Below are 26,207 nucleotides of genomic sequence, written 5' to 3' on the forward strand. Positions count from 1 at the left end.
GTTGTCAGCACAGAGCTAGACACAGGGCTCGAACCCATATACCGTGAGATCATAACCTGAGCCCAAGTCCAACACTTAACTGACAGAGCCACCCAGGCGCCCCTTCCAGTCGTGTTCTGAATACAAGTGGTGAAAGCCTTGATCCTGATTTTAGAGGAAAAGTCTTTCATCATTGAATATAATGTTTACTATGCATTTTTATTCTATGATTCTTACTAGGTTGAGATAGTTTCCTTCTATCCCTAGTTTGTTGAGTGTTTATCATGAAAGTGTGAAATGTGCTAAATTTTATCAAATACTTTTTCTGCATCAGTTGAGATGATAATGTGTTTTACCCCCTGCATGTTGATGTGGTGAATTATATTCATCAATTTTCATATGTTGAACCATCCTTGCATTCCAGTAATAAATCCCACTTAGTCATGGTGTGTAACCTTTTAATATGCTACAGAATTCTGTTTGCTAATATTTTGTTGAGGTTTTTGCACCTATGTTCATCAGGGATATTAGACTGTAGTTTTCTTGTAGTGTCTTTGTTTGGCTATCCTGTATCAGGTAATGCTGACATCACAAAAATGAGGAAGTGTTCCCTCCTTTTCAGTTTTTTAGAAAAGTTTGAGAAGGATTGTATTAGTACTTCTTGGTAGAATTCCCCTGTGAAGCCATCGGGTCCACAGGTTTTCTTTGTTTGAAGATCTCTGAATACTGATTCAATCTTCTTACTAGTTATAGGTCTATTCCAATTTTCTATTTCTTTGTGATTTAGTCTTAGTAGGTTGTGTGTTTCTAGGAACTTGTCCATTTCATATAGGTTATCCAACTTTGGCATACAATTGTTCAGAGTATTGTCTCATAATCCTTTTATTTCTATAAAATTGGTAATAATGTCCCATCTTCATTTCTCATTTAGTAATTTGAGTCTTGACTTTTCTTCTTAGTCCATCTAGCTAAAGGTTTGGCAATTTTGTTGATCTTTTGAAGAACCAACTTTTGGTTTCATTAATCTTCTCTATTGCTTTTCTATCCTCTATTTCATTTATCTGTTTTAATCTTTATTATTTCCTTCCTTCTGTTATCTTTGGTTTTAGTTTATTCTTCTTTTTATATTTCCTTAGTTGAAAATTATGTTGTTGATCTGAGATCTCTCTTTTGAATGTAAGCATTTATAATTATAAATTCCCCCCTTGGTAGCACTTTCATTGAATCCTATGAGTTTTGGTATGTTATGTTTCATTTTTGTTCATCTCTAAGATTTTCTCATATCCCTCGTGATTTTTGTTTTTATTTATTGTTTGTTTAAAAGTGTGTGGCTTAGTTTTTTTGTGAATTTTCCAGCTTTCCTTTTTTTATTCACTTCTAACTTCATCTCATTGCTGTTGGAGGAGATACTTTTAAAATCTATATTTTAAAATCTATTGAGACTTAATTTGTGACCTAATATATAGTCTATCCTAGAAAATGTTCCATGTGCACTTGAGAAAAAAAATGTGAATTCTGTTGTTAGGTAGAGTGGTCTATATATGTCTGTTAGATTTAATAGTTTTATTGTGTTAAGTCTTCTATTTCCCTGCTTATCTTCTGTCTGGTTGTTCTATACGTTATTGTGAGTAGGTTATAGAAGACTCCAGCTTTTACTGTAAAACTGTGCATTTCTCCCTTCAATTCTATCAGTTTTTGCTTCATATATTTTGGTCCGTCACAAAGTACATAACTATTTGCATTAAACTTCTTGCTATGTTGAACTTTGTGTAATATATAATGTCCTTATTTGTCTCTTATAACCTTTTTTGGTTTATAATCTATTTTGCCTGATATTAGTATATCCACACCTGCTCTTTTTTGGTTACTATTTGCATATAATATCTTATTCTATTGTCCCACTTTCAATTTCCTTGTGTCTTTGGATCTCCAGTGAGATACAGTGTTGATATAATAGATTTGGATCATTTGTTTTTATCTATCTATAAATATGCCCTTTTTGTCCCCATATACACAATAACAATTTTATCTTTAGGCACCAGACAAAAGTGATAGCGAAAGTGAGGAGGAGTTTGGCAAATGATTGTAGGTGCTTCTATTCCCCTACCCTTTGGGCAAACAAATATGAGGAACATCCTTCTGAGGAACATCCTCTCTGGAGGACATAACTAGGTATCTCCCGCTGGAGGGGATAGAAGTTGCTTTCATCTCTACTTTCAGCAAAAGGTACTTGTAGTTTTTGACTGCAGGAGTCAAATTCTGTAATATTTAACTTTCTTTTACAAATATAACAAATGTAAAATTAAACCATGATGCTATGGAATGTTAAGCCAACCCAAATAAGGATTTCATAATTTGATAAATCTGACTGAAATAAATTTTCAATAGAGATAATACAAACTAAGAAAAAGATCTACCAACAGTCATAAAATGGATACTACTAATAAAAGAAGAACAGAATATTACATTTAAATATTTACACTGAAATCAAAAAACATCAAATTTACAAAGGATACAGAGCTTCACATCTACAAAGAAATAAACTAAGACTCAAAAGATTAAATGATGGAAATACTTTAGTGTAGAGAAAAGCTTGTGTCAAACCCTAGTTTTGTCATTTACCAGCTGAGTGATCTTGGCTATTGTTAATCAGCTTCTCAGAGTTTTAATTTCCTCACCTGTACAAAGTAAAGGTATTATTTGATTTACAAAGTGGCTATTAAGATTTAATATGATAAAATACCTAGTTCAGTTTCTCGAAGCCTAACAACTGCTCAATAATTATTATGATCTTACCCAAAGTCACAAAACCTGTTGGCAGAGCTGGTACTGGAACCCAGGTGTCTTGACTATTGGTTGATGTACTGCCCTTTCCAAGGCTGCACTGTTTCAAGGCTTACATTTAAGTCATGTTAAAACTAAGATTCAACTCCATTGGTATACAATATGGATGGACATATGCATATGACTTCAACTAAACCAAGGTCAAGGTCTGATCTTTGTGAATAAATTGATTGGCCATATTTCATTCAGCCCCATCTTCAGAAAGTCACTTCTGTGACCTGAGTAAGAGTGAATCAGGTATGATACTAAACTGTTTATTAAACCACTTCTATGTAATTATCTCTCTTTAACCTATTTCTGTTCTCTCTGGAGGACATAACTAGATTAATTCCAGAGTTCACCTTTGATATTTTTATGTTCATACACGAAGTACAACACATTGATAGACCATTATATAAAGGGAATTTGTGAATCTTGGGGCGCCTGGGTGGCTCAGTCGGTTAAGCGGCCGACTTCGACTCAGGTCATGATCTCGCGGTCCGTGAGTTCGAGCCCCGCGTCAGGCTCTGTGCTGACAGCTCAGAGCCTGGAGCCTGTTTCAGATTCTGTGTCTCCCTCTCTCTGACCCTCCCCTGTTCATGCTCTGTCTCTCCCTGTCTCAAAAATAAATAAAACGTTAAAAAAAAAATTCAGACCTAAATGTAAAAGCTAAAATAACAAGGAAAAAAAAAAATAACAGGAGAGTATCTTCATGACTAGGGGCAGGGAAAGGTTTCTTTTAAAGGACACAACTCTCTCTCTGCCCCTCCCCTGCTTATGCTCTGTCTCTCTCAGTCTCAAAAATAAATAAACGTTAAAAAAAAAAAATTTAAAAAAAAAAGAAAAAAAGAAAAAAAAAGGGGCGCCTGGGTGGCTCGGTCGGTTGAGCATCCGACTTCGGCTCAGGTCATGATCTCACGGTCCGTGAGTTCGAGCCCTGCGTCAGGCTCTGTGCTGACAGCTCAGAGCCTGGAGCCTGTTTCAGCTTCTGTGTCTCCCTCTCTCTCTGCCCCTCCCCTGCTCATGCTCTGTCTCTCTCTGTCTCAAAAATAAATAAACGTTAAAAAAAAAAAATTTAAAGGACACAAAAGCAGATAATTAAACTTTATTAAAATTGGTAATTTTTGTTCATAAAAAGACCAACAATAAAAGAATGAAAAGGCAGACCCCAGAACGGGAGAAGATATTTTCTTCTCTTTACAGTGCAACAAAGAACTTGATCCCAAAATATCTATCTATATGTAAACCATCTTACAAATTAATAAAGAAAAGATAGTAACCCAATGTAAAAATAAGCAAAGCACTTAACAGGCACTTCACACAAAAAAGGATATCCAAGTGGTTGGTAAACTTATGAAAAGATGCTGAACATAAACATCTTCAGGGAAATAATTGCAAATTAAAACCACATTTTGCTAAATGACACATAGCTAAGAGATTTAAATGTAGACAGTCTGTTAACCTCTCTTGCTCTTTTTACTAATATTTAAATTGAGAATATTAATACCTGTCCTTAGAGGAATTTATAGCCTAAGTGAAATAACAGAAAACAGAACTATGTACTGAACAGTGAATTGTGTACTAACTCCAGAGCTAGAGACACAGTGAGTACATTATTTACCAAAAAATCAGCACAAATAGACTTAAAATGTTCTTAAGCCTTCCATCTTTTTCCAACAAGTTTTTTCTTGTTCTTTGTCAACTCCCCCTAATTCCAGGATGCCTGCTGCCGCAGAGAGTCTGCCATTGAGAGTCTCAGTGCATAAAGTGACACAAACCAGACCCTTGGCCCTATAAATCTGTCCTCATCCTATCTCTCACTGAACACTTTTAAGAAGTTTAGCCCAACACATCTACCAATGTAAATAGCCTCTCTCCTCCCCATAATAGTTACCATTTAACTAAAAACACCATCTCGTTTAATTCGTGTACCAATCCCATCAGGTGAGTATTATTTTCTCACTTAATAAATCGGTCCCATTTTACAAGAAATTAGAGGCTTGGAGTGAATAATCCACTTATCCAAAGTCACAGAAATGACAGATTTTTAAAAAATTAATGTTACATTATTTTTTAGTATATACGCAATCAGGGGATGTAGACAACAGTAAATTTTTAATTAGGATGAAGAATGGAATTTATAATTGTAATCTAGACCTAGAGAAAAGCTAAGATTTACTGAACATTAGATAGATTTTTTTAATATTTAAAAAAAATGCAATTTTTCACTTATTATTTTTCAGTCACTATGCCAGCTACCAAAGATACCAAGATAAGACTTCATAAATACCATCACCTTGGTCATTGGTTCTCAATGTACAGTTCCGAGATCAACAGCATCAGCATCACCTAAGAAACTGTTTAAAATTAATATTTTTAAGCAGCACCTACGTTACTGAATCAGAAACTCTCAGGATGGTGCCCAGTAATCTGTGTTATGAATGTTGGGGGTGATCCTGATGCATGAGAAGCACTGCCCTAAATCATCACTCTAGTCTCCCAGGTGAGGAAATTTAGGAGGTGACTTGAGAGTATGGATCAAAACAAAGATTTGCTAGAAACCAGTCTCCACTATGCCAATAACAGAAATGATGGAGATGTAAATATAGGTTTATCCAACTCCAAAATCCACATTTTTTTTTAAGTTTATCTATTTAAAAGAGAGAGAGAGAGTGTGCACACGCAGGAGAGAAAGAAGCCCCAAATCCCAAGCAGGCTCTATTGTCAGCACAGAGCCCGACGTGGAACTTGATCCTACAGACCATGAGATCATGACCTGAGCCAAAATCAAGAGTCAGATGCCCAACCAACTGAGCCCCCCAGGTGCCCCCCCCAAATCCACATTTTCTATCCCTGTGCTCCACTGACCCCTAACAGCATGAGCTGTTATTGTCTTTATGGGTCTGAAGAAGTGGGTGCCCATGTCCCTCCTCATAGGCATGCTGTTGGTACCTTGATACTGCCATTGGCGTGGGGGGGGGGGAGTCCTGAGGGGGTGACATAGCCCCTCCCTCTTAGAGAAAAATCTCCTTAAAAACAAATATGTTGAGAAATGGAGTGGTGTGTGTAGGATTTGGGAGTTATGGGGGGAAGGGGTCCTCCAGAACTTTCACTTGATTGCCCCAGTAAGTCTGACCTCAGGTAAGTTAGACCCTGTCTTCTGAGTTTGCATCTCACCCATCCTTCCCCAGAGCTGTCACTGTGTTCCCTCATCTCTGACTTAGCCCCCCCACCCACCCACCACAGTAAGGCTACACTGGGACTATCTGGACCACCCACTGATGATTTCACCCACAGTCTCAGCTTCCAGGCTGCTTGGGGTACTGTCCAGAAGGTGGGGCCGGTATTTGCTGAGTGGAAACGACAGAGGACAGGTAGCTGCTCACTCCAGCAACGTTCCCCTGGTCCCCCACCTGGCAGAGCAGACAGAGGCATATTTGTGTCCTAAATAGCTGATGCCTGTTGACAATGACATGGAACTGCCTTCGATTGAGTAGTTTCAATGTTAGGCATTGATTTGAGGAGGCAGAATGCAGTAGGAGCCCGGGAAGCAAGAAGTCCTCGGAGCTCCACAATCCCAGCACAACGATCACCAAGCACCAGGCCAGTTCTAAATGCTTTACATGCATTAGCTCAGGTAATCCGCACAGCAACTCCGTGAGATAGCTACTATTACCATCCACGTTACAGGTAAGGAAACACAAACAGTAACTTGTAATTTGCCCAAGGACAACAGCTAGAAGTACTCATTATTCATCTGTAAACCAGGGATACAAATGCCGGCCCTACACCTACAGAACTCAAGGAGTTTTGTAGTAACTCCTATGTATTGGTAATAAAGAGTATTTCTTAACCTGGAACTGTTACAGTTTTTTCCCCTTCCACCTTTTTAGACAGAGGAAAGTTCCTGGAAAAATCCAAAAGAAACTGGTAACCATGGAGGTGTCTCCACTCAAGGAAACTGAGTGGCTGGGGGACAGGATGGGAAATTTACTTTTCACTGTATTTATCAATATATTTAAATTAGATTTTATGTATGTATGTATGTATGTATGTATGTATGTATGTATGTATGTATTTAAAGTCTGCTTAGCCCCAGGTGAAGCTGCAGCGAGCTAGGGCCCTTTTCCGACCGCACCAAGGAGGGCATTTTTAAATACGGAGTAAGGGAGGGAGTGCCCACCTTGACTTAGCGGTTTGACCGGCTTTGGAGGGTGGGGGCTTCGCAGCGCGCTGGTGGCCCCGCCTAGGCGGCTGGAAGAAAAGGCCGACCCCGGCCCCGCCCCGCCTCGCCAAATTTAAGAACCCTCGTCCACCGCCCGGAATGCTCCTGGCCAACAAGGCTCTCTCCCTTTTGCGTGGTGCTCCCCCTCGTCCCTCGCGCTCCCTGCACGGCTGCCCACAGGCCGTGGCTTCACTCCCTGTGCCCGACAGGGCAGGGGCCGCGCCATGCCCAGCCCAGTGCCGCGAGGCAGCCGGCCGCCCGCTCCCCCGGGCGCAGGAGACGAGACCTCGGAGCTCCAGCGCCGCCCCGCGGGTCCAGGCAGGCCCCGCGCTCCCGGGCGCCTCGAGTCTTCCTTCTCCGTCGAGGCCATCCTGGCCAGGCCTGCCCGCCGCGCGCCCCCCGCCAACGCCCCAATGTCCGGCGTCGCCGCGGACCTCGGCTCGGCTCCCTCCCGGTTTCCCGCGACGTGGCTGCCGGCCTACCTGAGCGTGAGTCTCTACCAGCCGTGCCCCCAGCTGCCCCGGACGGGGCTCCGCGTGGCTCACCTCTACGGCCTCCAGGGCCTCGGCGTCACAGGTACGAGCTGCTCGGGCGCCTGGGAACCGGGCGGGCGGCCGAAGCGTGGCAGCCGCGACAGCGGGCACAGGATAGAGACGTCCCTGAGTTTTGAGAACCACGCACGGTCGGTGGGAAGGGGCCCAATGACCCTTCACCTTGCCTTGAACCCGAAGCCCAAGAGAGGGACTGGCCGAGAACAGACCACTGCACGAGGCTTCCCCCGCACGCACGCTGCTGAGGTGGGAGGAGGTGTGTGTGAGCGCGCGGGTGCAGAGCAGAAGGTGCGGGGAAGGTCAGAGGGGGCCTCGGAAGACTGGGACAAGGCCAGCCCTGGGGCTGCAGAGCGTCCCTTCTGGAGAATTAGTCTCTCGCTCCTTCCACAGCCCCTTTGAATAACGACTGTTAGCTTAGACTCTTCCCCAAAGTAGCTCTCTTCTGGAACGCGCGGCCCAGTTAGCTGGGAGAAGCGGCTGCTGCGGTGGTGAGGTTCATGGAGGAGCTGTTAGCTGGCAAATGCCGGGACCCCAGTACCGCCTCCACCGCTCACGCCCAGTCCGGGTGAGCATAAAGCCCCACACTTAACTGCTCTCTGAGCCTGCTTGTGTATCGCGCTCTTAAAAGAGGAACCTCGGGCTCTGGGGCTCAGGCACTTAAACCCCAACGAGAATTTAACTGTGTACCTAACGTTCTCCTCTAGCATTTACATCCACCCACAGGAGCTTTTGCCATTTTTGGCAATCTGATTCACGGTTCCCCACCTCCCCTTGAGGAAAACAGGAGCAAGATTAACGCAAGCCTTGTCAACCCATACCAAGATCCATGTAACACAATCTTACCTGGTGCCTATTCCCTGGGTTCTCTCCATTCTGCATTTCCACCCCTTTCAGCTGGGCATTTCTCCACCCTTCCCTTCAGAGAAAGCCTAGGCTCTCAACCCCATCCAGATTCGTGCCACTGCATCTGAGCGACATGCCCAAGTTTCCAAAACAACTTTCCCTAACTGCCTCACACAGCTGAGGTCTGAATTGCAGCTTACTGCTTTGTATTAGTTAATCTCATTTTCAAATTAGTTTTTTTTTTTTAATGTATGTTTGTTTGTTTGAGAGTGTGTGCTTGAGCAGGTATGGGGCAGAGAGAGAGAGAGAGAGAGAGAGAGAGAGGGAGGGAAGGAGAGAATCCCAAGCAGGTTCCAGGCTGTCAGCGCAGAGCCTGACTCGGCACAAATCCCACAAACCGTGAGATCGTGACCTGAGCCAAAACCAAGAGTTGGATGCTCAACTGACTGAGCCACCCAGGTGCCCCTCATTTTCAAGTTAGTTTTTGCATAGGTAATCCATTCCTACAGTTCAAACTCCACAATGTTTCCTAAGACAGATGGAGAAGAGTTTCCCCTTATATTCCTGTCCCCCAGTCAGCTGGTTAACTCCACCCCACAAGCAGCCAATGACACCAGTCTCTTTATTCTTCCAGGGGTATTTTATGCATATTTAATACCTAAATACGTGTGTGTGTGTGTCTGTGTGTGTGTTTGCTTTTTAGGCTTAGAGCTGGCTCACTGCTCAGGCCTCTGGGGCACTCCAGACTGGGCTCCAGCCGAGGAACTTCAGGACACTGAAAGACCTCAAAAGAGGGTTCGGACCATGTTTAACTTGAAGCAGCTGGAAGAGTTGGAGAAAGTGTTTACAAAACAGCACAATCTAGTGGGGAAGAAGAGAGCCCAGCTGGCAGCCCAGCTCAACCTTACGGAGAACCAGGTGGGAGCAGGGACCCCTGTGGGGTCAGGGCTGTGCCTGGGGGCAGACACTGCTCTCCAGAAGGCCCTGGGTGAGGTTGAGGGGAAGACATGGGCCTTCTTCCTCTGTGCCAGGTCACTGAGGGAGACAGGCCCTAATCACTGGCACACTTCCTACATGAATGAGGAAGTAGTCCCGTTTGAAATCACATAATGGGAACAACTATGTTAATCTAGATATTAACCTAGAACTTATGTTTCCATGTTAAAAAGGGAGCTGACCATGAAGTTAAGTGTGTTCAAGGGACTAAATATTAAAAATAATAATAAATATTCACTAGAACCCTATACTTCACTTGAGCTACTACACCACTTTTCTGCTCTTTTCATAGGCAAACTTCCCATGAATTTGTTATAGTCACTCCATGTCCTCACTTCCCATCTACTTAACTCATTCTGATATGAATTCTTTCCCTACCATTCCATCAAAACTTCTCCTCCAGGTCTCTTAATGACCTCCATGTTGCCAAAGTCAACAGATGCTTTCCTCGTCTTACTCCCCACTCAGTACAGTTGACCTCTCCTCTTATGTGAACACATTCTTCTCTTGGCTTTTGGACACCACATTCTTGGTTTTCCAGCTCTCTGGCCACTTCCTCTGTGTCAACTTTGTAGGGTACTCTTTGTGACCTCAAATTGTCTCTGTAGCTGATCTCATTTATTCCCATGATTTTATTTTATTTTATTTTATTTTTTTAATGTTTATTCATTTTTGAGAGAGAGAGAGAGAAACTGAGCATGAGCAGGGGAGGGGCAGAGAGAGGGAGACACAGAATCCAAAGCAGACTCCAGGCTGAGCCGGACGCGGGGCTCGAACTCACCAACGGTGAGATCATGACCTGAGCTGAAGTTGGATGCTCAACCAACTGAGCCACCTAGGTGCCCCATCATTTATTCCCATGCTTTTAAATACCATCTATAAGCCAACAACTCCCAGATTTGTATCTTAGCTCACTCCTTTTTTTCCTAACTTGTACATTTATCTACCTTCTTTTTTTAAATTTTATTTGTTTTATTTAAGTAATCTCTACACCCAACATGGGGCTCAAACTCACAACCCCAAGATCATGAGTTGCATGCTCTTCTGACTGAGTCAGCCAGGCACCCCTACCTTCTTTTTTTTTTAAGTTTGTTTATTTTGAGAGAGCACACAGACACGTTTGTGGGGGAGGGGCGGAGACAGAGACTCCCAAGCAGGCTCCACCCTGTCAGTATACAGCATACGCAGGTTTGATCCCACCAACCGTGAGATCATGACCCGAGGTGAGATCAAGAGTCAGACGCTTAACCAACTGAGCCACCCAGGCATCCCTCTATCTACCCTCTTGAGGTCTCCACTTGGATGTTTCCTGGGTATGCATTTCAACTTAAGTCTAAACTTCAATTTGTGACCTTTTTCTCTCCAGATCTGTTCCTTTCCCTACTCATGGTCCCACCATCCATCCAGTTGCTCAAAATACCAAGTCATCCTACATTCTTCCTTCTCTCCCACTTCCATTGCATCGGCAAGCCTTGTCACCTCTACCCCCAAAGTACAGCTGGAATCGCTTCATTTTTTTCCATTGCCCGTAGTTCACACCAGTCCCAGCTCTTTCTGGATCATTGCAATAGCCCCCAGCTGTCTCCCTGCATCTCCTTTCATCCTTTCTTCACAGAGCAGCCAGATGTGCAATTCACTTGAGATGCAAACAGGACTATATCACATCCCATTTAGTAGCCTGAAAGCTGACACTCCTTATCCATAGCCTCCATAGTCCTAGGTGATCTGGGCTCTGCTGACCTCTCCATTTTCCCTTCCTTCACTTCCCCATCTCACTCTCAGCTATTTCAGCCACACTCTTTCTTTTTGGTCCTCCAATACACCAAGCTTGGTTCTACCACGGAGCCTTCCTACAGGTTGTCCCCTGCCCCAGCCTGCTTTTCTCTGTTCCCATTAAACTGGCCTCTGATCTGGTGAACCTTAGCTTAAGTGCTGCTTCCTCAGGGAGGGCCAGACCCCTGTTCATACTCGCATTTGTGTTTATGGATTTGTTTCCATATTTATTTCTCTCTCTCTCTCTCTCTCTCTCTCTCTCTCTCTCTCTCTCTCTGGACTGTGAGTTCCATGAGGTCAGGGACCATACCTCTCTTGCTCACCACTGTATCACCATCACCTAGGATGGTGCCTAGTACATAGTAGGAGCTCCATAAATACTTGTTGGATGAATGAATGTGTCTAAAATTATAGGGAAGGGTGTTTTGAAGGAGATGCTTCCTTTAGAAGGAAGATCAAATGTGGACCAGAGATCAGGGCCACTGTGGGAATGGGGGAAGCAGTGGGAACTGCTGGTCACATTCTAATTTCTGACCATTGCCTCCAATTATAGGTGAGGGTCTGGTTCCAAAACCGCAGGGTCAAGTATCAGAAGCAGCAAAGGCTGAAGCTACCAGCTGTGTCTGCCATGGCTGCCTCCCAGGATGAGCCCTCCAGCAGCTCTGACACCAGCATCCAGAGAGAAGACACTGAGTCAGGAGTGGACAGCTGAGGACTGGGACAAAGGCTCAACCCAGGCTGTCTGGGCTAGTTCTTCCTGGGGATACCCACGGGAACTTCTGAGCCTTTCTTCTTCATCTGTATAATGGGTGCATTGACAATTTACTCTTCCCAGAGCTGACAGGATGTCTGTAAAGCTGTTATGGGGTGCTAGGCCCAGTGCTAAGTGTTCAGCAAGTGTTAAGGTTTATAAGTTCCCTCCACCTGGGGGTGTGGTGCTTGCACCAGAACTGGCCCCTCCAGGGATTAATCTTTTCCTGGCTTGCCTGTGGAGAAGGGGCTTCCTTGAATCAGTATTTGGGCCTAGAAGCCTCTTCCCCACCAGAGATGATGGATATGAGAGTAAAGAGGAGGGAAAGGTAAACCATTTAGCCTACTTCAGAGTTTCCCAAAGTTTTCTTGTTTTGTCTGAACTGCTACCACTTTTAGGAGCTCAGCCCCAATTGTCTGCTTAGGCACAGACATGCTTCCCTGACCCCATCTTTTTCCCTCTAGCTACCCACTTTGACCCCTCTCCATCATTGTACAGAGAAATTTGGCTCTGCCTTTGCCAAAGCAGGCATTTTTTCACAAACTCTGCTGTATTTCCATGAGACAGTTATAATTTTTCCCCTTCAAGCCCCTAACTCATGGTTCCCTTTCCTTCCCAGGAATCTGCTCCGTTTCTAAGAAGCCTGCTGATAGCCTACCCCTGTGAGGCCAGCCACCAGCAATTCCAGAGCTCATTTCTCTAGTGCTCTACATTCCTGGGCAGGCCTCTGTTCAGAGTATTGATTTAGAATCTCCAATGGCTTCTGGGTAGAGGGGAGCTGGTGAAAGGAGGCCTGCCTGCCACCTGCCGGTGACAGAAGGCACGGTCCCCACTGCTGTCTGCAGCGTTCTGAGGGAGACAGGAAGGGCAGGGAGCAGAGGTGAAAAACCACATCCCTCCAAGTGGTGGTAGACCATCTTCTAGACACTAGGCCACAGGCTTGAGGCCAGGGTCCAGCTTCAAGAACTCTTCTCTCCCCCTGTCTTCAGGGAAATCCTTCCTAATGCTGGACCCAAAGTCCACTCTGTTAATCAAAGGAATCTACCTGCATCTACCACTTCCACCACCTGCCTCCTCAATTGACTCACCTTTTAAAAATAATTTAAAAAAAAATCAACAGTTAACCTATTCAACAGTTACTAGGGCCTACCCAATCCCCCAATATGACCATGAGACCATAACAGAAGCAGACACATCCTTTTTCAAGGAGCACAGAATCAATTGGAGGACAAGGAAACGACGCATCGTTGTCAGACTTGGCTGTGGGGACAGATGCTGTAAGTCAGTGGTTCCAGCTTTTTGGGGTCCTGAATGAGAACAGGGCCTTCTGCTGTTCCCAGGACAATATGTATATGTACACTCACTTCACACAATTTCAGGGGTCCTCAGACCTGAGCTCCACCATCTACCCCCTTCTACCACCCCTAGGCTGCAAAGTCCCTTAAGCCCCTGAAGGGTCTGAGAGAAGCACAAGTCCAGCTTGATCTGTCGAAGGGCTGTCTGCCCGCTGCCAGAAGGCCCAAGGAGAAGGGAATTCTTGCGCCCGACTTTGTAGATGGGGAGGTAGGGCAAGCTCCCCATCTACAAGCCCCCCAAGGTAGTCCTTCCTTTCAGGTAGAAGGTCAGAGAGGGTATAAGTTGGCCGGCCGCTGTCCCACCCCATGGCTGGATCCAGAGTGCCTGACTCTCGACGGGGCACTGGGTGGACAGAGACAACAGACACCAAAACACGAACTGGACACAGATACATCAAAACTATACACACACACACCGGCTATGATACATAGGTACGTACGAAGACACAGACGCAAAACTGCACAGATGTAAAAAACGCGGACCCAGCGACATCCAGCCATCGAACCAATCGACCTAAACACACAGATTAAAGGGATCCCAATTTCCCAATTCGGACTTCCTAGCGCGCAAACCCTAGCAGCCTGGAGACTCACTCGTCGGGGGCGGGGCCAGAGAGGGGCGGGGCCCCCCCGGGTCGAGGCGAGGTCAAGGGTCAGAAGGCGGAGGCGCGCCCAAGATGGCGGCCTCCATGTGCGACGTGTTCTCCTTCTGCGTGGGCGTGTCGGGTCGGGCTCCGGTCGCCGTGGAAGTCCGATTCGTAAGCAGCGCTAAGGTGAGGCCGAGACAGACCCGCCACGGGCACCTACCGTGTCCGGCCTTGGAGAGAGCCCCGCGGGACCCTAGGCCCGGAGCCTAGAAGCTCCTGAGCCGTTCCGACTCTGCGGCTCAGCCCCTCCTCGCGGCCCGGGGGCTCCCCGTCTGTCCCCGCGCGCAGGCTTCCGGGGCGGTCACGCGGTGAATCGGGGGCCCCGAAGTCTCCGTAGTCTCCGTGCGCGCCCCCTCCCTTCGGGACCCGGTGCGCCCTCCGGCTGCCCTGCTCCTGCTGCTCCAGGCGGGGCCGGGTGGGCGCCGGGCCTTTTGGTCCAGGCTGGAGTACTCTGCTGCTGGGCCGTGGGGGTGGTGGGCGGGGACTGGCTGAGCAGAGGGTACTGAGGTATGAAAAAGAGTGGGCCCTCGGGGAACTTTCTGAGTGAGATTTGGGAATGGGGTGGGGAGAGAGGCCAGGACCCTTCACAAAGGCCTTGGGATGCTAAGGAATTTGGACTAGAGCTCGAAGCCCGTGGGAGCATTTGAAGCATTGAAACAGGAAAGCAATATGGTTTTGTGGTTATATTATCGTGTCTTAAAAGTTAATTGTAGAAAAATACTCTAAATGCATGTAAGGAAAGAGAAGATAAAAATCACTCGTAATCCTATACTTGTGCAAATATACGGATACCAAAGTCACAATTTTAGGAATCTCTGTTTGATGCAGCAGTAAATCAACATCAATAAACCTATTTCTACATATTTTTAAGAGCTGAGTAATAGTCTGTTTCAAGGGATTGCCACAGTTCATTCAGCCACCTACTTATTTATGCACTTTTGCGTTGTATTTTTTCATCCCTGAGGGCAAAGGTCCTGGAGCTCAGTTTCTGTGCACACATCCTTTTGTTCTCTTCATCAGAGTATTTTCTTTACTAGTTAACTTTGCCAGTTGATACGTGCAAAATGGTATCACTTTGTTTTAATTTACAAGTCTGTGTTTACTGATGAGGTTGAATAATTTATCATGTATACCAGCAGTGCATATACCTGGTCCCTGCCCAAGATGTCAGCCTTCTAGTCATCTGCTTCCTGCTCTCCCCACCCCAACCTTCCATTGCCTTCTTTCCTCTCCGGTGCATCTGGAGCATTTCTTTCCTTCTGTGGTAAAGCAGCTCCCCAATATCCTTGGCCTCTTCAGCTGCTCACATCTCTGTCTCCACCTCTGTTCTTGATTGGCTCAGTTTGATGGTATCCCAGTTCCATCACTCCTTGCAGGCAGAGATACTGACCTTTCCCTTCACTAAGTCCCCTATCTCTCAGCCCCTCTCTTCTCTATTTCTTCCTCTGACCTCATCACTTCAGCCACTTTGCTTGCCCAGCTGTCCTGTCCCAGCCTTCTGTCAAACCCCACCTCTGGAAGAATGAGCTGGCTGCTCTCTATTCCCACACACGATCTTCTGCTGGAGAAAATCACATACACACCCCAGACATGCTGACAAGATGGTTTACTCCAGGCTTTTTGCATCTATGTTCATCAAGCCAGATTGGTTTGTGACGTTTTTTTCTTTGTGCTATCTTCCTCAGGTTACTGCATCACAGTTATGCTTGTTTTTTGGTAAAATGGAGAAGCTTTCCATTTTTTCTCTGTTACTAAATAGTTTTTAAATAGCATGAGAGTTACTTATTCTTTGGTTTGAGGGAGCTGGCTCATGAACCATATGGACTAGGGGCTTCACATGGGGGTTGTTTTTGACTATTTTCTGTATTGCTTCTATCGATATTGGCAGGAATGACCTTTCAAAGATTTACCAACTACTCTGCCAGGGACAGAACCAATCAGAACATGATAGTGTCTGACCAAAGACAGTGGATGCCAACCAGAATGCCATACTGGTGTGGGTCAGCCAGATACCAGCACTGCTTCTTTCTCTAGCTTTCCTTCCTTTTGAATTCAGTTCTGGTAATTTGTGTTTTTCTAGAAAAGTATCCATTTAGTAAAACTCTTAAAGTTTACTACATGGTCTTAGAGTTTTGCACAATCTTTTTTCTAAAATTTATTTTTCAAATTGGAAATATCTTTGCAAGTTTATGCCCTTTCCACTCAAGGCATAAGCTTTCTCCAAGCCTCTTGGTAATTAATATTTAATGAGAGTGGCTTTCTTGGAACCCTGTCTTATGTTTGGGGGATGAGTGGTTTCATAAAGGAACAGCTCTGATTCTGTTCCCTTTATTTTGATTACCAAATATTTTCTGCATTTGATCCTCCAGAAAGAGAGAGAAAGACATTGGTATTTGCCCAATGTTGAGATTTGAGATTGTCAGCGATAATGTGGGTCCATGTTCATACTCCTTTGTCCCATAAAATAAGGCCATGTTTTCATTTTGCCAGATTGGGTCCAGGGCTAAAAGGCATGGAGGTGGGATTCTAAGAAGACAACCAAGGGTGCATCAACAGCTTTAGCCAGAGGTTTTGTTCCAGCTGTCCCCCTCTGCTCAGGGCTCTCCTGGTCTACACATCCCTGCCTCTCTAACTTTGGGAGGTGCTGCTATCTAGCCACAGTGCCAATGCTAGAAGGAAACAGGGAGCTACCTGAGAGGCCACATGACAGGACGTTTTACTGCTATGTCAAATCTTTTTTTTAATTTCTTTCTCTTCTTGTGACAGTTCAGTGCTGGCAGGGGCACCACCCCTCTTCTCTAAGTGAACAGTGGGAACAAGTGCCCGGCAGAGCCAGCAACTGCCAGGGTTCTGAAGCTGTCTCCTGAGTCCCTTTGCACATCTGAGAAATAGCAATTCAGCAGTTGTTTTCTCATCCTTCATGCCTTACATGATGTTTACGGTGCTTTAGACCAGAGTTCCTCAGACTTTAACGTGCATTTGAATCACCTGGGCATCTTGTTAAAATGCACATTCTCATGCAGCAGGTCTAGGGCATGGCCTGAGATTCTGGATTTCTAACAGGTGTCCAAATGATGCCCATGCTGCCCACTTATCATCTCACTTAGAGTAGTAAGGAGCTAAAGCTCATAAGGTGCATTCACTTGTGCTATATCATGGCATCCTGGAAACTACCTGGGAGGTATCATTGTGATGCTTTTCATATGTGAAACCGTTGCCAAGAAGTGAAGCACCTGGGGTGCCTGGCTGGCTCAGTCGGTGGAGTGTGTGGCTCATGGTCTCGGGGTCATGGGTTTGAGCTTCCACGTTGGGTGTAGAGGTTACTTAAATAAATGAACTTAAAAAAAAAAAAAGAAAGAAAAAGAAGTGAAGCAGTTGGCTCCGAGGTTCACAGCAAGTAGTGTTAGTTGGTGCTAGGATTCACCCTTCCTTTCAGCATAACTCTGAGAACTTGGTGAGTTCCCCACCGACCAGGGAAATAGGGCACATTCTCCCCCAGGCGAGGCCTCCCTCTCTCCTGTGGCATAGGAGTCCTTTGTAACCCTGAGCAGCGGTGTCACCGCCAGGATCCTGGAGGGACACATGGGTGACTCGAAGAAAACTGCCCTGTCGTTACCGGCTGCTAGTACAGGAGTCTCCAGCCTGCCATGAGAGTTGGCCCTGCTCTGGCCATTCCAAAAATTCTCCTCTGGCTGACAGTGTGGCTCCCTCCCCATCCCAGGCCCTCTGCTCTGAGCAGGCTGAAAGAGGTGTGACTGAAAGTAGGTCAGAGCTACATTTCCAGAGGAGGCAGTTGGTTGGCAGTTGGGGGTGGGGGGGGGGTGACCATGCTCCATGAACCCTCCCAAGGCAGAGGCCTCTCCTGAGAGGGAGGCGTGGCGGGGGGTGATGCTGGGAAGCCCTCTGGGAGCTATGCCCTCTTTCTCTCCTTATGGCCATCCTATTCCTTCTCTCCCTGTTAGGGAAAGGGCCTATTTGCCACACAGCTGATCCGGAAAGGGGAGACCATCTTTGTAGAACAGCCCCTGGTAGCTGCACAGTTTCTCTGGAATGCACTTTATCGCTACCGAGGTGAGCACATCTCGTCCACTCCTCATGGCTGCTGGGCCAGCTGCCTGTACGCATGGAAGAGAGCTACATACATTCCCACTAGCTGATGTCTCTGGGAATTCAGGTGTTGGGAGAAAAGCTCATCCTGGAGAACCGTGCCTGAGAATCATGCTTGTCTCTAGTCTTAGGCCATTTGGGGCTGGGAGTGAGCGAGGGACGGGCTCTTCCAGCCTGCTTCCTGGGGGAGGACTGTCAGGCAGGCAGAACTCAGTGTGACCTGCAGTATCAGGGACTGGATATCATGTGGAAGGGCTCCGTGCCAAAGGGCAGCTCTCCACCAAGAGGAGGCCACTCGCCCCTTGGTCAAAACAGGCTGAGTTAGGGGTCAGAAGCAAGTAGGATGCCCTTAGCTTTTCCAGACACGTGCTTTTTTCACACTTTTCTTAGGCTAGAGACAAACATGAAAGGAGGGTCAGTTGGCTCCAGAATGTGGGGAAAGCTCAGTCTGGGGGTTAGGAGGGGAGCCCTATAGACTAAATCCCAATCTGCTTTTGAATGCATGTGAAATCATGCACCCATTCTGTTCTTTAACACAGTTGTTCATTCACTTACTTCCCAAACATTTGTTGAGCACCTATCAAGTGTCAGGCACTATCTTTAGCCCTAGGGATGCTTCTGTGAAAAAGACAAAATGTGGCCCCTGCTCTAAAGACACTTACATTGTCACATGGGGCTCTCTCCCTCAGCCTGTGACCACTGCCTTCGGGCACTGGAGAAGGCAGAGGAGAATGCCCAGAGGCTGACTGGGAAACCGGGCCAGGTTCTGCCTCACCCTGAGCTGTGTGCCGTGCGCAAGGACCTCCACCAGCACTGTCCCCACTGCCAGGTGAGCATCCCTGGGGAGTGCACCTGAAAGGGAGCTGGTGGGAGAAGCCTTAGCCGAAGTCCTCTTTGGGGAGACAGGAATGACAACAGACCTGCTCGTGGGCCCTGAGAGCCATAACGTAGGGTAAGACATTCAAAAGACTGTAACTATTCCAGTTGTGTTCTCCCTGTCCCGGTCCCGCTATCTAGAAAACTGGTTCAGTGGGAACTTGCCCTCTTCCCAGGAGCCTGGCAGGGGCTCTTCCCTCTACTTGAAAGCTCTCTCCTTCCCATAGTTCGACAAGCCTGGGTGCCCCTCTCACATGCCCCCGGGCGGTGTGTGCTTTCTCATCTGACGATGTCACTGAGCTACTGCTCAGGGGCTGTTCGTAGAAGGAGTGCAGTCAGAGGAGGTGAGTACCACTAAGGAAGGTCTGTGCCTCACCCCATGGCCAGATCCTAGGGTGTTGACCTCCACCCATTCCACCAGGTGATGTACTGCAGTGCGGAGTGTCGGCTGGCGGCCGCCGAGCAGTACCATCAGGTCCTGTGCCCAGGGCCTTCCCAGGACGACCCCCTGCATCCTCTCAATAAGCTACAGGAGGCCTGGAGGTGGGTAGCATTTCATCTCTTCTTCCCTTTATCCTCCCTCTCGACCTGCCTGCCCGCCTGAGATCAGCAGATGCAGTCATCTTTCTTAAACTGCCATCCCCCAGATCTTTCCTCCAGTCTTAGGGTTAAACAGAAGTCACATCACCCAACCCCCTGCCTTCAGTGTGAGCCGCCAGTCCCACTACCCTCAGCATTTTACACACTCCCAGGAAGAGCCCCATTAAGCCCATGGGGTGGTAAAGGCCTGCCCTCATCCTTGCCAATGACATCTCTCTTTGGTTATAAATAGAGTTGATAGGAAGGATTCTCTGTAGTGATCAGACTGGGCTTCCCTGAACACAGCTACTGGGGAGGGGATTTCCAGGCCAAATCTTTTTCTTTCTCCCCAGGAGTGTTCACTACCCCCCCGAGACTGCAAGCATCATGTTGATGGCCCGGATGGTGGCCACAGTGAAGCAGGTAAGCCCACCCAGACCTCCCATGGAAGCCCCTTCTGGCCTCATGTGCCCCTTGGCCTCAGTCTCCTCCTCACCTCAAGTCCCTGGCTTGGATGCAGAGTTCCCTCTGCGCTTTCCAAAGGAGAGCTGCTTGCTGTGTAAACTCAGGAGCAGCTAACCATAAATCTGGCAGGAGACTCATCTTTCCTGCAGCCTCTGATCTAGGAGAGGACCTCCTGTGCAGCAACAGTTCACGCATTCAATTTACAGGTGCCACTTTCTCAGGATTGCCTCATATGTAAAGTGAGAGAAGCCACTCCAACCCATTCTGTTAGTATTGGAGCTCCACAACCCCATTCTCCTCTTTTTCCAAGTATTGTTGAACTGGCCAGCCTGGCCCAGTTGGGGAGATGGTTGGGTGTGGGCAGGATGGGAAGGAAGTCCCCAGGCCAAGGAAGGGTCTACCTAGAATCTCATGTGTGATGGTGTTTCGCTGATGGCAGAGGCTTTAGAATCACAGTCTACTCTCCCGCCTGGGTATGAGGGACAGCAAGGAGATGGTTGTCCCTGAGTCCGTGCGTGCACACGCGTGCACGCCCGGGCATATGTGAATGTGACCCTGAAGTATATTTGTCCCCTGCAGGCTAAGGATAAAGATCGTTGGATCAGGCTCTTTTCCCAGTTCTGTAATAAAACAGCCAATGAGGAGGAGGAGATTGTCCACAAACTCCTGGGGGACAAATTCAAGGTTAGTCTTCCCCCATGATCCCCTCATCCCAATAGCCTTGGATGTTCTGTGGCTACCTGAGGGGAGCTCCACATTTGGTCCTTTGCCAGCCACAGAGCCTGGAGCCAAAAATCTATTCAGAGAACCTATCTTCTTGCCACTATTTAACTTTGTGACCTAACAGGGACCGAAAGTTGAGAAGTGGGGTGAACAGGAAGGAAGGGTCGGGTGCCCTGACATGGTAAGGCAGAATCTCATGATAGGATAATGGTGAGTAAGTCAGTATAATGGAAAGTGGAGGGTCAGGGAGCAGGCGTGAAATAGCATTTTAGCTGCCAATGTGCTGAGTGCCCACTCCCACCCAAAGATTACACATTCTCACTGAGGACAGCAGACTTCCACGCAGGAGCTGCCCGAAGGTGCAGGCAGGGTTTCAAGGGCAGCTGGGGTGGGCCTTCCTGCATTTATTCTGAGGAGAGGAGGGGGTCGTCAAGCTTGTCTGGAGGCCAGGTCAGGGAGCCTGGAAGGTGGTCGCGAGGACAGTCATCTGAAGCCAGGTTGCCTCGGCCCTCCTGGAAAATAGGAATTTGGGGTTCCCCACTCTGGCTTGGAACAGGCCAACAGACTGCCAAGGTTGTGGCCTTCCTTTGCCTTCAGGGCAAGTTCATTCTACAGAGCTGGCCCCTTTTCTTTTCCTTACCTGGTCTTCTGAGCCCTGCCTGGGTGCTAGTGGGAAATCCCCAGGATACAGGTCTCTCCCTGCTTCCCCTAAACCAGGGCCAGCTGGAACTTCTGCGGAGACTCTTCACAGAGGCCCTTTATGAAGAGGCGCTCAGCCAGGTGAGCATGGGGAAGGTGGGACCAGTGACCTCCTAGTCATTCCAGCTCTCCAGGAGCAACCGGGTCAGCATCTCCTACTCAGAGAGTTAAGCCAAGACTGACTTGGTGTGAAGTTGGGATGGGATTGACTCACAGAAGACTTCCTGAACAGAGAGTTGTTTCAGGAGGAAAAGCGAGTGGCTGTAATCTGAGCACTCATTTTTCTTTCTCCCCACAGTGGTTCACACCAGATGGATTCCGGTCTCTCTTTGCTCTTGTTGGGACCAATGGCCAAGGAATTGGGACCAGGTTAGGAGAGAATGTTCCAAAGCTATTGCACTTGTCTGTCAGGGCTTGGGCGGGAGATTGACAGAGGAAGGTAGCCACACTTCCTTTCAAGATTAGGGTTTGATTCTGTGGCAGGAGAGCTGGACTGGATGCAGTGGTGGGAGTCAGAAAGACTGAGGTGGTAGTTTGCTCCTGGGAGCCTTGGTCTTTTGGGGAAGATGGGCCCCTGCCCTGGAGAAAGAAATGGGCTTAACCTGTCTGGAGGTGGAGAGCCCTGGGAGCTGGGCCTCCTTCTCTCCAACCATGGATGCCTGGGACCCCCAGCTCCCTGAGCCAGTGGGTCCATGCCTGTGACGCTCTGGAGTTGAAGCCTCAGGACCGAGAGCAGCTGGACGCCTTCATTGACCAGCTGTACAAGGACATCGAGGCAGGTTGGTGAGATGGAGCCTTGGTCTCACCCAACCTTGAATGCCCCCCTAGCCAGACACACAGTCTTTCCCCGAGGGGGTTCTGAGCTAATGGTTGGGGAAGGTAATCCCTATGTGCCTATAGGAAGCTTTACATCTATCCACAGGACAAATAAGATAAGACATGACCCTGAGATCCATATAGAGTCTGGATGCTGGGGGAGGGGGGTGCTGGACAAGTAAGGTGATGTCATTTATAGAAAAGCAAGGTTTATGCCTCCTGGAAGCAAGTTTAGATGAAATGGTAGCAACTGGGTGGCAAGACAGTGGAACCAGTGCCTATCCTTGTAAGTCTAGTTTTCTTTTTCCACCTGTAAAATGGATAGAATAACATCTACAATGTTACTGTCTTACAGCAACTGGAGAGTTTCTTAACTGTGAAGGATCTGGCCTCTTTGTGCTTCAGAGCTGCTGTGAGTCCTGGCATTGAGGAGGGGTACATCTCTCTCAGCCCCTTTTAGGCTCGTGGGGAAGAGTCTGGGAGCAGGATTAGGTCTGGGCTTCCTTGGGGATTCTCCCGGGACTTTTTGTTGCATCAGTTTTTCATTCATTCATTCATTCATTCATTCATTCATTGGATTGCTTGTGCCTTAATATATGTTTATATATAAAACCTTCCAGTGGGCCAGGTCCTGTGCTAAGGCAGGACGCAGAGCTCTGTTCCTTGCAAAGAGAAGCATTGGCCTTGCACAACCACTGCCATCAGGCTCCTGGGAGGAGGGAGTTTAGGCTAGAAGGCTGGTCTCATCAGCACCTAACAGGGAGGAGCAGAGCCAATCACACAACTGTCTTTTCCAGATCTCAGCCTCCCCACTCTGGTTTCCTCACTGTCAGCCCTCCCAATGTTTGGGGCATGCTACCCCTCCCAAACTAGGCTCGCAGGGGGACTGGCTCAGCTGTTACCAGACATCCAGTTGCCGACTGAGTTAAGTGTCTGGCATGGGGTCCCTTTCATGGCCCTGTCCTTCCCTTTGTGGGACACTAGGAACACAATTGAGAACAAGTTGCCCAGTGCTGAGGACAGCAAGGGCAGTGATGGCAGGTGGGAGGGGGTGGCAAGAGGAAGTGCATTTGTGCCTGTGCTCTGTGGTCTTTAGGAAAGAGCACTGGACAGAGGGAGTCCGGAAATTTGGGTTCCAGGACCTATGTAGCCCTAGCAGGGATCAGAAAACAAGGAAGGATGGGACCCAGTGCTTTGCAAGTTGAGGCTGTTATTTTTATTAGTCAGCAGTCCTTATTTCTTGCCTCTTGTGACCCAGGTAACCACAGCTGTGTCCCCAATGCAGAGACCTCCTTCCCAGAAAACAACTTCCTTTTGCATGTCACGGCCTTGGAGGATATCAAGCCAGGAGAGGTGAGAGGGCTAGGAGCTGTGGGGGGTGGGCCTTGCAAGTTCTCTCCAGGGATTGGAAGCAACAGTGGCTAGAGCCCCAAGTTCAGGCTGTTCAGCTGATCCCCACATGACCCAGGGCAGGAGTCTTTTTACCCATGGTTATGCTCAAACCCACAGTACCCCCAATTCTTCAAAAAAATAACCAGAAAACCTCAGGGCAGTGATTCAGAGACAAGTGTATGCCCAGATTCTTGTCCCCAGCCACCTTTTGATCAACAAATCCACAGCTTCCAAGAAAACAAGAGATGGCTCTTCGTCGCGTGGGCTATGGGTGCATGTGTGGGTTTGGGGTTTGGAGTCCTGGCTGTTAGCACAGTGCGCAGAGCCTGGTTGAATCTTCTTCCAGAGCTAGTAGCACCATGTCAAGATAACCTCTGACAATGGCCACAGACCTTAGCCATTGGCTGCCTATAGTCGTGGCCTGAGGCTAACCACTGTCCCCTCTCTGTCTCAGACACAGGTTGTTTGAGCCTCTTGGTGGCCTTCTGAGAGCACAGGGAAGTGAATGAGGGCCTAGCTCCTGGGAGATGGGACAGTGGTTGGGGAGGCCCTGATCCCATCTAAGAGACAGCACAGACTGTCAGACTCCACCTCTTCTCTGCCCTCCAGGAAATCTGTATCAGCTACTTAGACTGCTGTCAGCGGGAGCGCAGCCGCCACAGCCGCCACAAGATCCTCAGGTGCCAGCTGGGATGTGGTGGGTGGCTGGGCTCTGGGAGGCTCCATCCTGGTTACTGCCTGACTTCACCCTCACCATCATCCCCCATCTCCTGCAGGGAGAACTATCTGTTTGTCTGTTCCTGCCCCAAATGCCTGGCAGAGGCTGATGAACCCAACGTGACCTCGGAGGAGGAGGAGGATGAAGAGGAGGAAGGAGAGCCAGAGGATGCAGAGCTGGGGGATGAGATGACCGATGTGTGATGTCACCCTGCCTGGAAGGGGCCTGCCCCAGACCCTGCAGGAAAAGGGGGACTTCCTCCAGAGAGGAGACTTGGAAGGAACTCCCCCACTCCCATTGCCTGCTTCCCCCCCTCCATTCCAGCTCTGTTTCTGCCAGAGAGTAGTACAGAAGCTGGACCTTAGGCACGCCACCCCCCACTAGACCTCATGCCCTGGACACTGCTGCTGAGTGGCTCAGGCTCTGCGTGGTCACTGAGCCTCTCAGTGCTGCCCCCTCAAAACACACACACACTGAGGTATCCACTCCAGTCGGCGAGCAACTCCAACAGAGGTCAGAAACAGTGTTTCTTCCACTTGGCCCTATGGCCATGCTTCCCTGTCCACCTGAGGCTTCACCGCTTTCTACCTACTACAGACGGGGGTAACAAGAGATCGGCCTGACGGCACTGAAGAAGAAAGGGGAGTGGTGAGATGCCTTCACCTTCTTCCCCACTCCCACCTTTCTGGCTGCTAAGGCAACTGCCTCCTGCTGGCACAGCTAGGAGAGGCAGGAAGGAGCAACTGGGCCTCCAGAGCACCTTCCCTAAGGCTCTGTGCTGGGGACACTGAACCAGGGGGATACCTTCCTCTCCCCACCCCCACTATTTGGACATCCAAGAGAGTGGAGAGTATAACCCCTTCCCCAGATTCCAGAATCTCTGTACCTTGTGCCTTGCCTCTCAGGCCCTGGCACAGTAGCTGGCCACGTGGGTGTGTAAGAGGCCTCTGCCTCTCTCAAGAGGGGTATGTGGGGAGATCACCCCTTCCTCACACTCCTTTCCCACTGAGGACTCTAGCAGCATGGCTGAGACTGAGTGATGACAGGCCTGTGCTCCTTAATTTCAGATGCTCAAGAGGCTTCCCTGGGATCAGTTTAACATGGGTCAGTGAGGAGCTCTCCCGGCCTCAATCTCCATCGTTAGGGTCTCCACAGAGGAACACTGAAGTCTTCCAGAAAACTACAGGAGCTAGGCTAGATATTCTGAGATAAGCCCTGTCTGTGTCACCTGCCCCTCCACCCCCAGATTAGTACTACCCCTCACTCTTGGGTCGGATGCTGTGGGAACTATAGCCTATCACTTGCGATTTCTTTGCCTACTTTCCCTGGGCGGGGGCTGCCACAACCCCCTGCTGAGGGATCTCTGAGAGGGCAGGTGCCCACCCCATAGGCTCTATCCTATATCATGAGCCAGGTGGAGCTCACCTGTCTGGCCTACTGGGTTCTTCACAGCAGCCAGCACCCCTCATGCCCCCACCTGCCCACTGTTCTCAATAAAGTGTGAGTGGTGACAGGCCTCTGCAGGAATGCTTTGTGTAGAATGACTTGACAAGCTGTCTGAGGCATGCAGCAATCACATAGGTGGCACAGAGGCACATAGGTTTAGACCAGGCAATGGCAGGAGATGGGAGCTGCAGCCCCCAGCAGGCTCCTCCCTGGTCACATCTACAATGCTGTGCAAAGGTTTCTAAACGCCAAGAGCAAGGACCTCCTCTGAGGTCCAGAGTGGGTCCCCAGGACCAGGCTATCAGAGGAGTCTTCTCAGGGAACTGAACTACAGCTTCCTGAGTTCTTGAGCAGGAGGTAGAGTGTGCTGGGATCCAAGATTAGCAGCCTAAGCACTGGTTCTAAAGGACCTTGAGTGAGTCATTTACCCTCTGTGAGCCTCA

The 26,207-nt window shown here is 48.2% G+C and overlaps 2 protein-coding genes across 2 annotated transcripts; both read left to right on the top strand.

Annotated features, from left to right (window-relative positions):
• The first annotated feature begins 7,251 nt into the window (after positions 1-7,251).
• On the top strand, positions 7,252-12,222 carry NOTO (notochord homeobox). Its single transcript, XM_042930230.1, has 3 exons — positions 7,252-7,603; positions 9,125-9,339; positions 11,744-12,222. Exons 1-3 carry the CDS (start codon positions 7,252-7,254, stop codon positions 11,900-11,902), a joined length of 726 nt encoding a protein of 241 aa, XP_042786164.1. The 3' UTR covers positions 11,903-12,222.
• Positions 12,223-13,961: 1,739 nt separating this feature from the next.
• On the top strand, positions 13,962-25,834 carry SMYD5 (SMYD family member 5). The gene is made up of 13 exons (XM_042932696.1): positions 13,962-14,069; positions 17,906-18,014; positions 18,740-18,879; positions 19,348-19,469; positions 19,859-19,928; positions 20,550-20,654; positions 21,411-21,473; positions 21,691-21,761; positions 22,065-22,171; positions 22,564-22,620; positions 23,467-23,561; positions 24,210-24,280; positions 24,377-25,834. Exons 1-13 carry the CDS (start codon positions 13,974-13,976, stop codon positions 24,519-24,521), a joined length of 1,251 nt encoding a protein of 416 aa, XP_042788630.1. The 5' UTR covers positions 13,962-13,973; the 3' UTR covers positions 24,522-25,834.
• The last annotated feature ends 373 nt before the right edge of the window (positions 25,835-26,207 follow it).

The sequence above is a fragment of the Panthera leo genome, chromosome A3 (genome assembly GCF_018350215.1).
Source record: "Panthera leo isolate Ple1 chromosome A3, P.leo_Ple1_pat1.1, whole genome shotgun sequence".
Taxonomy (NCBI): Eukaryota; Metazoa; Chordata; class Mammalia; order Carnivora; family Felidae; genus Panthera; species Panthera leo.

Excerpts from the sequence above, each read along its gene's own strand:
- SMYD5 (XM_042932696.1), top strand. The coding sequence starts at position 13,974 with ATGGCGGCCTCCATGTGCGACGTGTTCTCCTTCTGCGTGGGCGTGTCG. Across the intron at positions 19,470-19,858 it reads AAGCTACAGGAGGCCTGGAG|GAGTGTTCACTACCCCCCCG; the intron begins GTGGGTAGCATT and ends CTTTCTCCCCAG. Across the intron at positions 20,655-21,410 it reads TCCTGGGGGACAAATTCAAG|GGCCAGCTGGAACTTCTGCG; the intron begins GTTAGTCTTCCC and ends CCCCTAAACCAG.
- NOTO (XM_042930230.1), top strand. The coding sequence starts at position 7,252 with ATGCCCAGCCCAGTGCCGCGAGGCAGCCGGCCGCCCGCTCCCCCGGGC. Across the intron at positions 7,604-9,124 it reads CCAGGGCCTCGGCGTCACAG|GCTTAGAGCTGGCTCACTGC; the intron begins GTACGAGCTGCT and ends TTTGCTTTTTAG. Across the intron at positions 9,340-11,743 it reads TCAACCTTACGGAGAACCAG|GTGAGGGTCTGGTTCCAAAA; the intron begins GTGGGAGCAGGG and ends CTCCAATTATAG.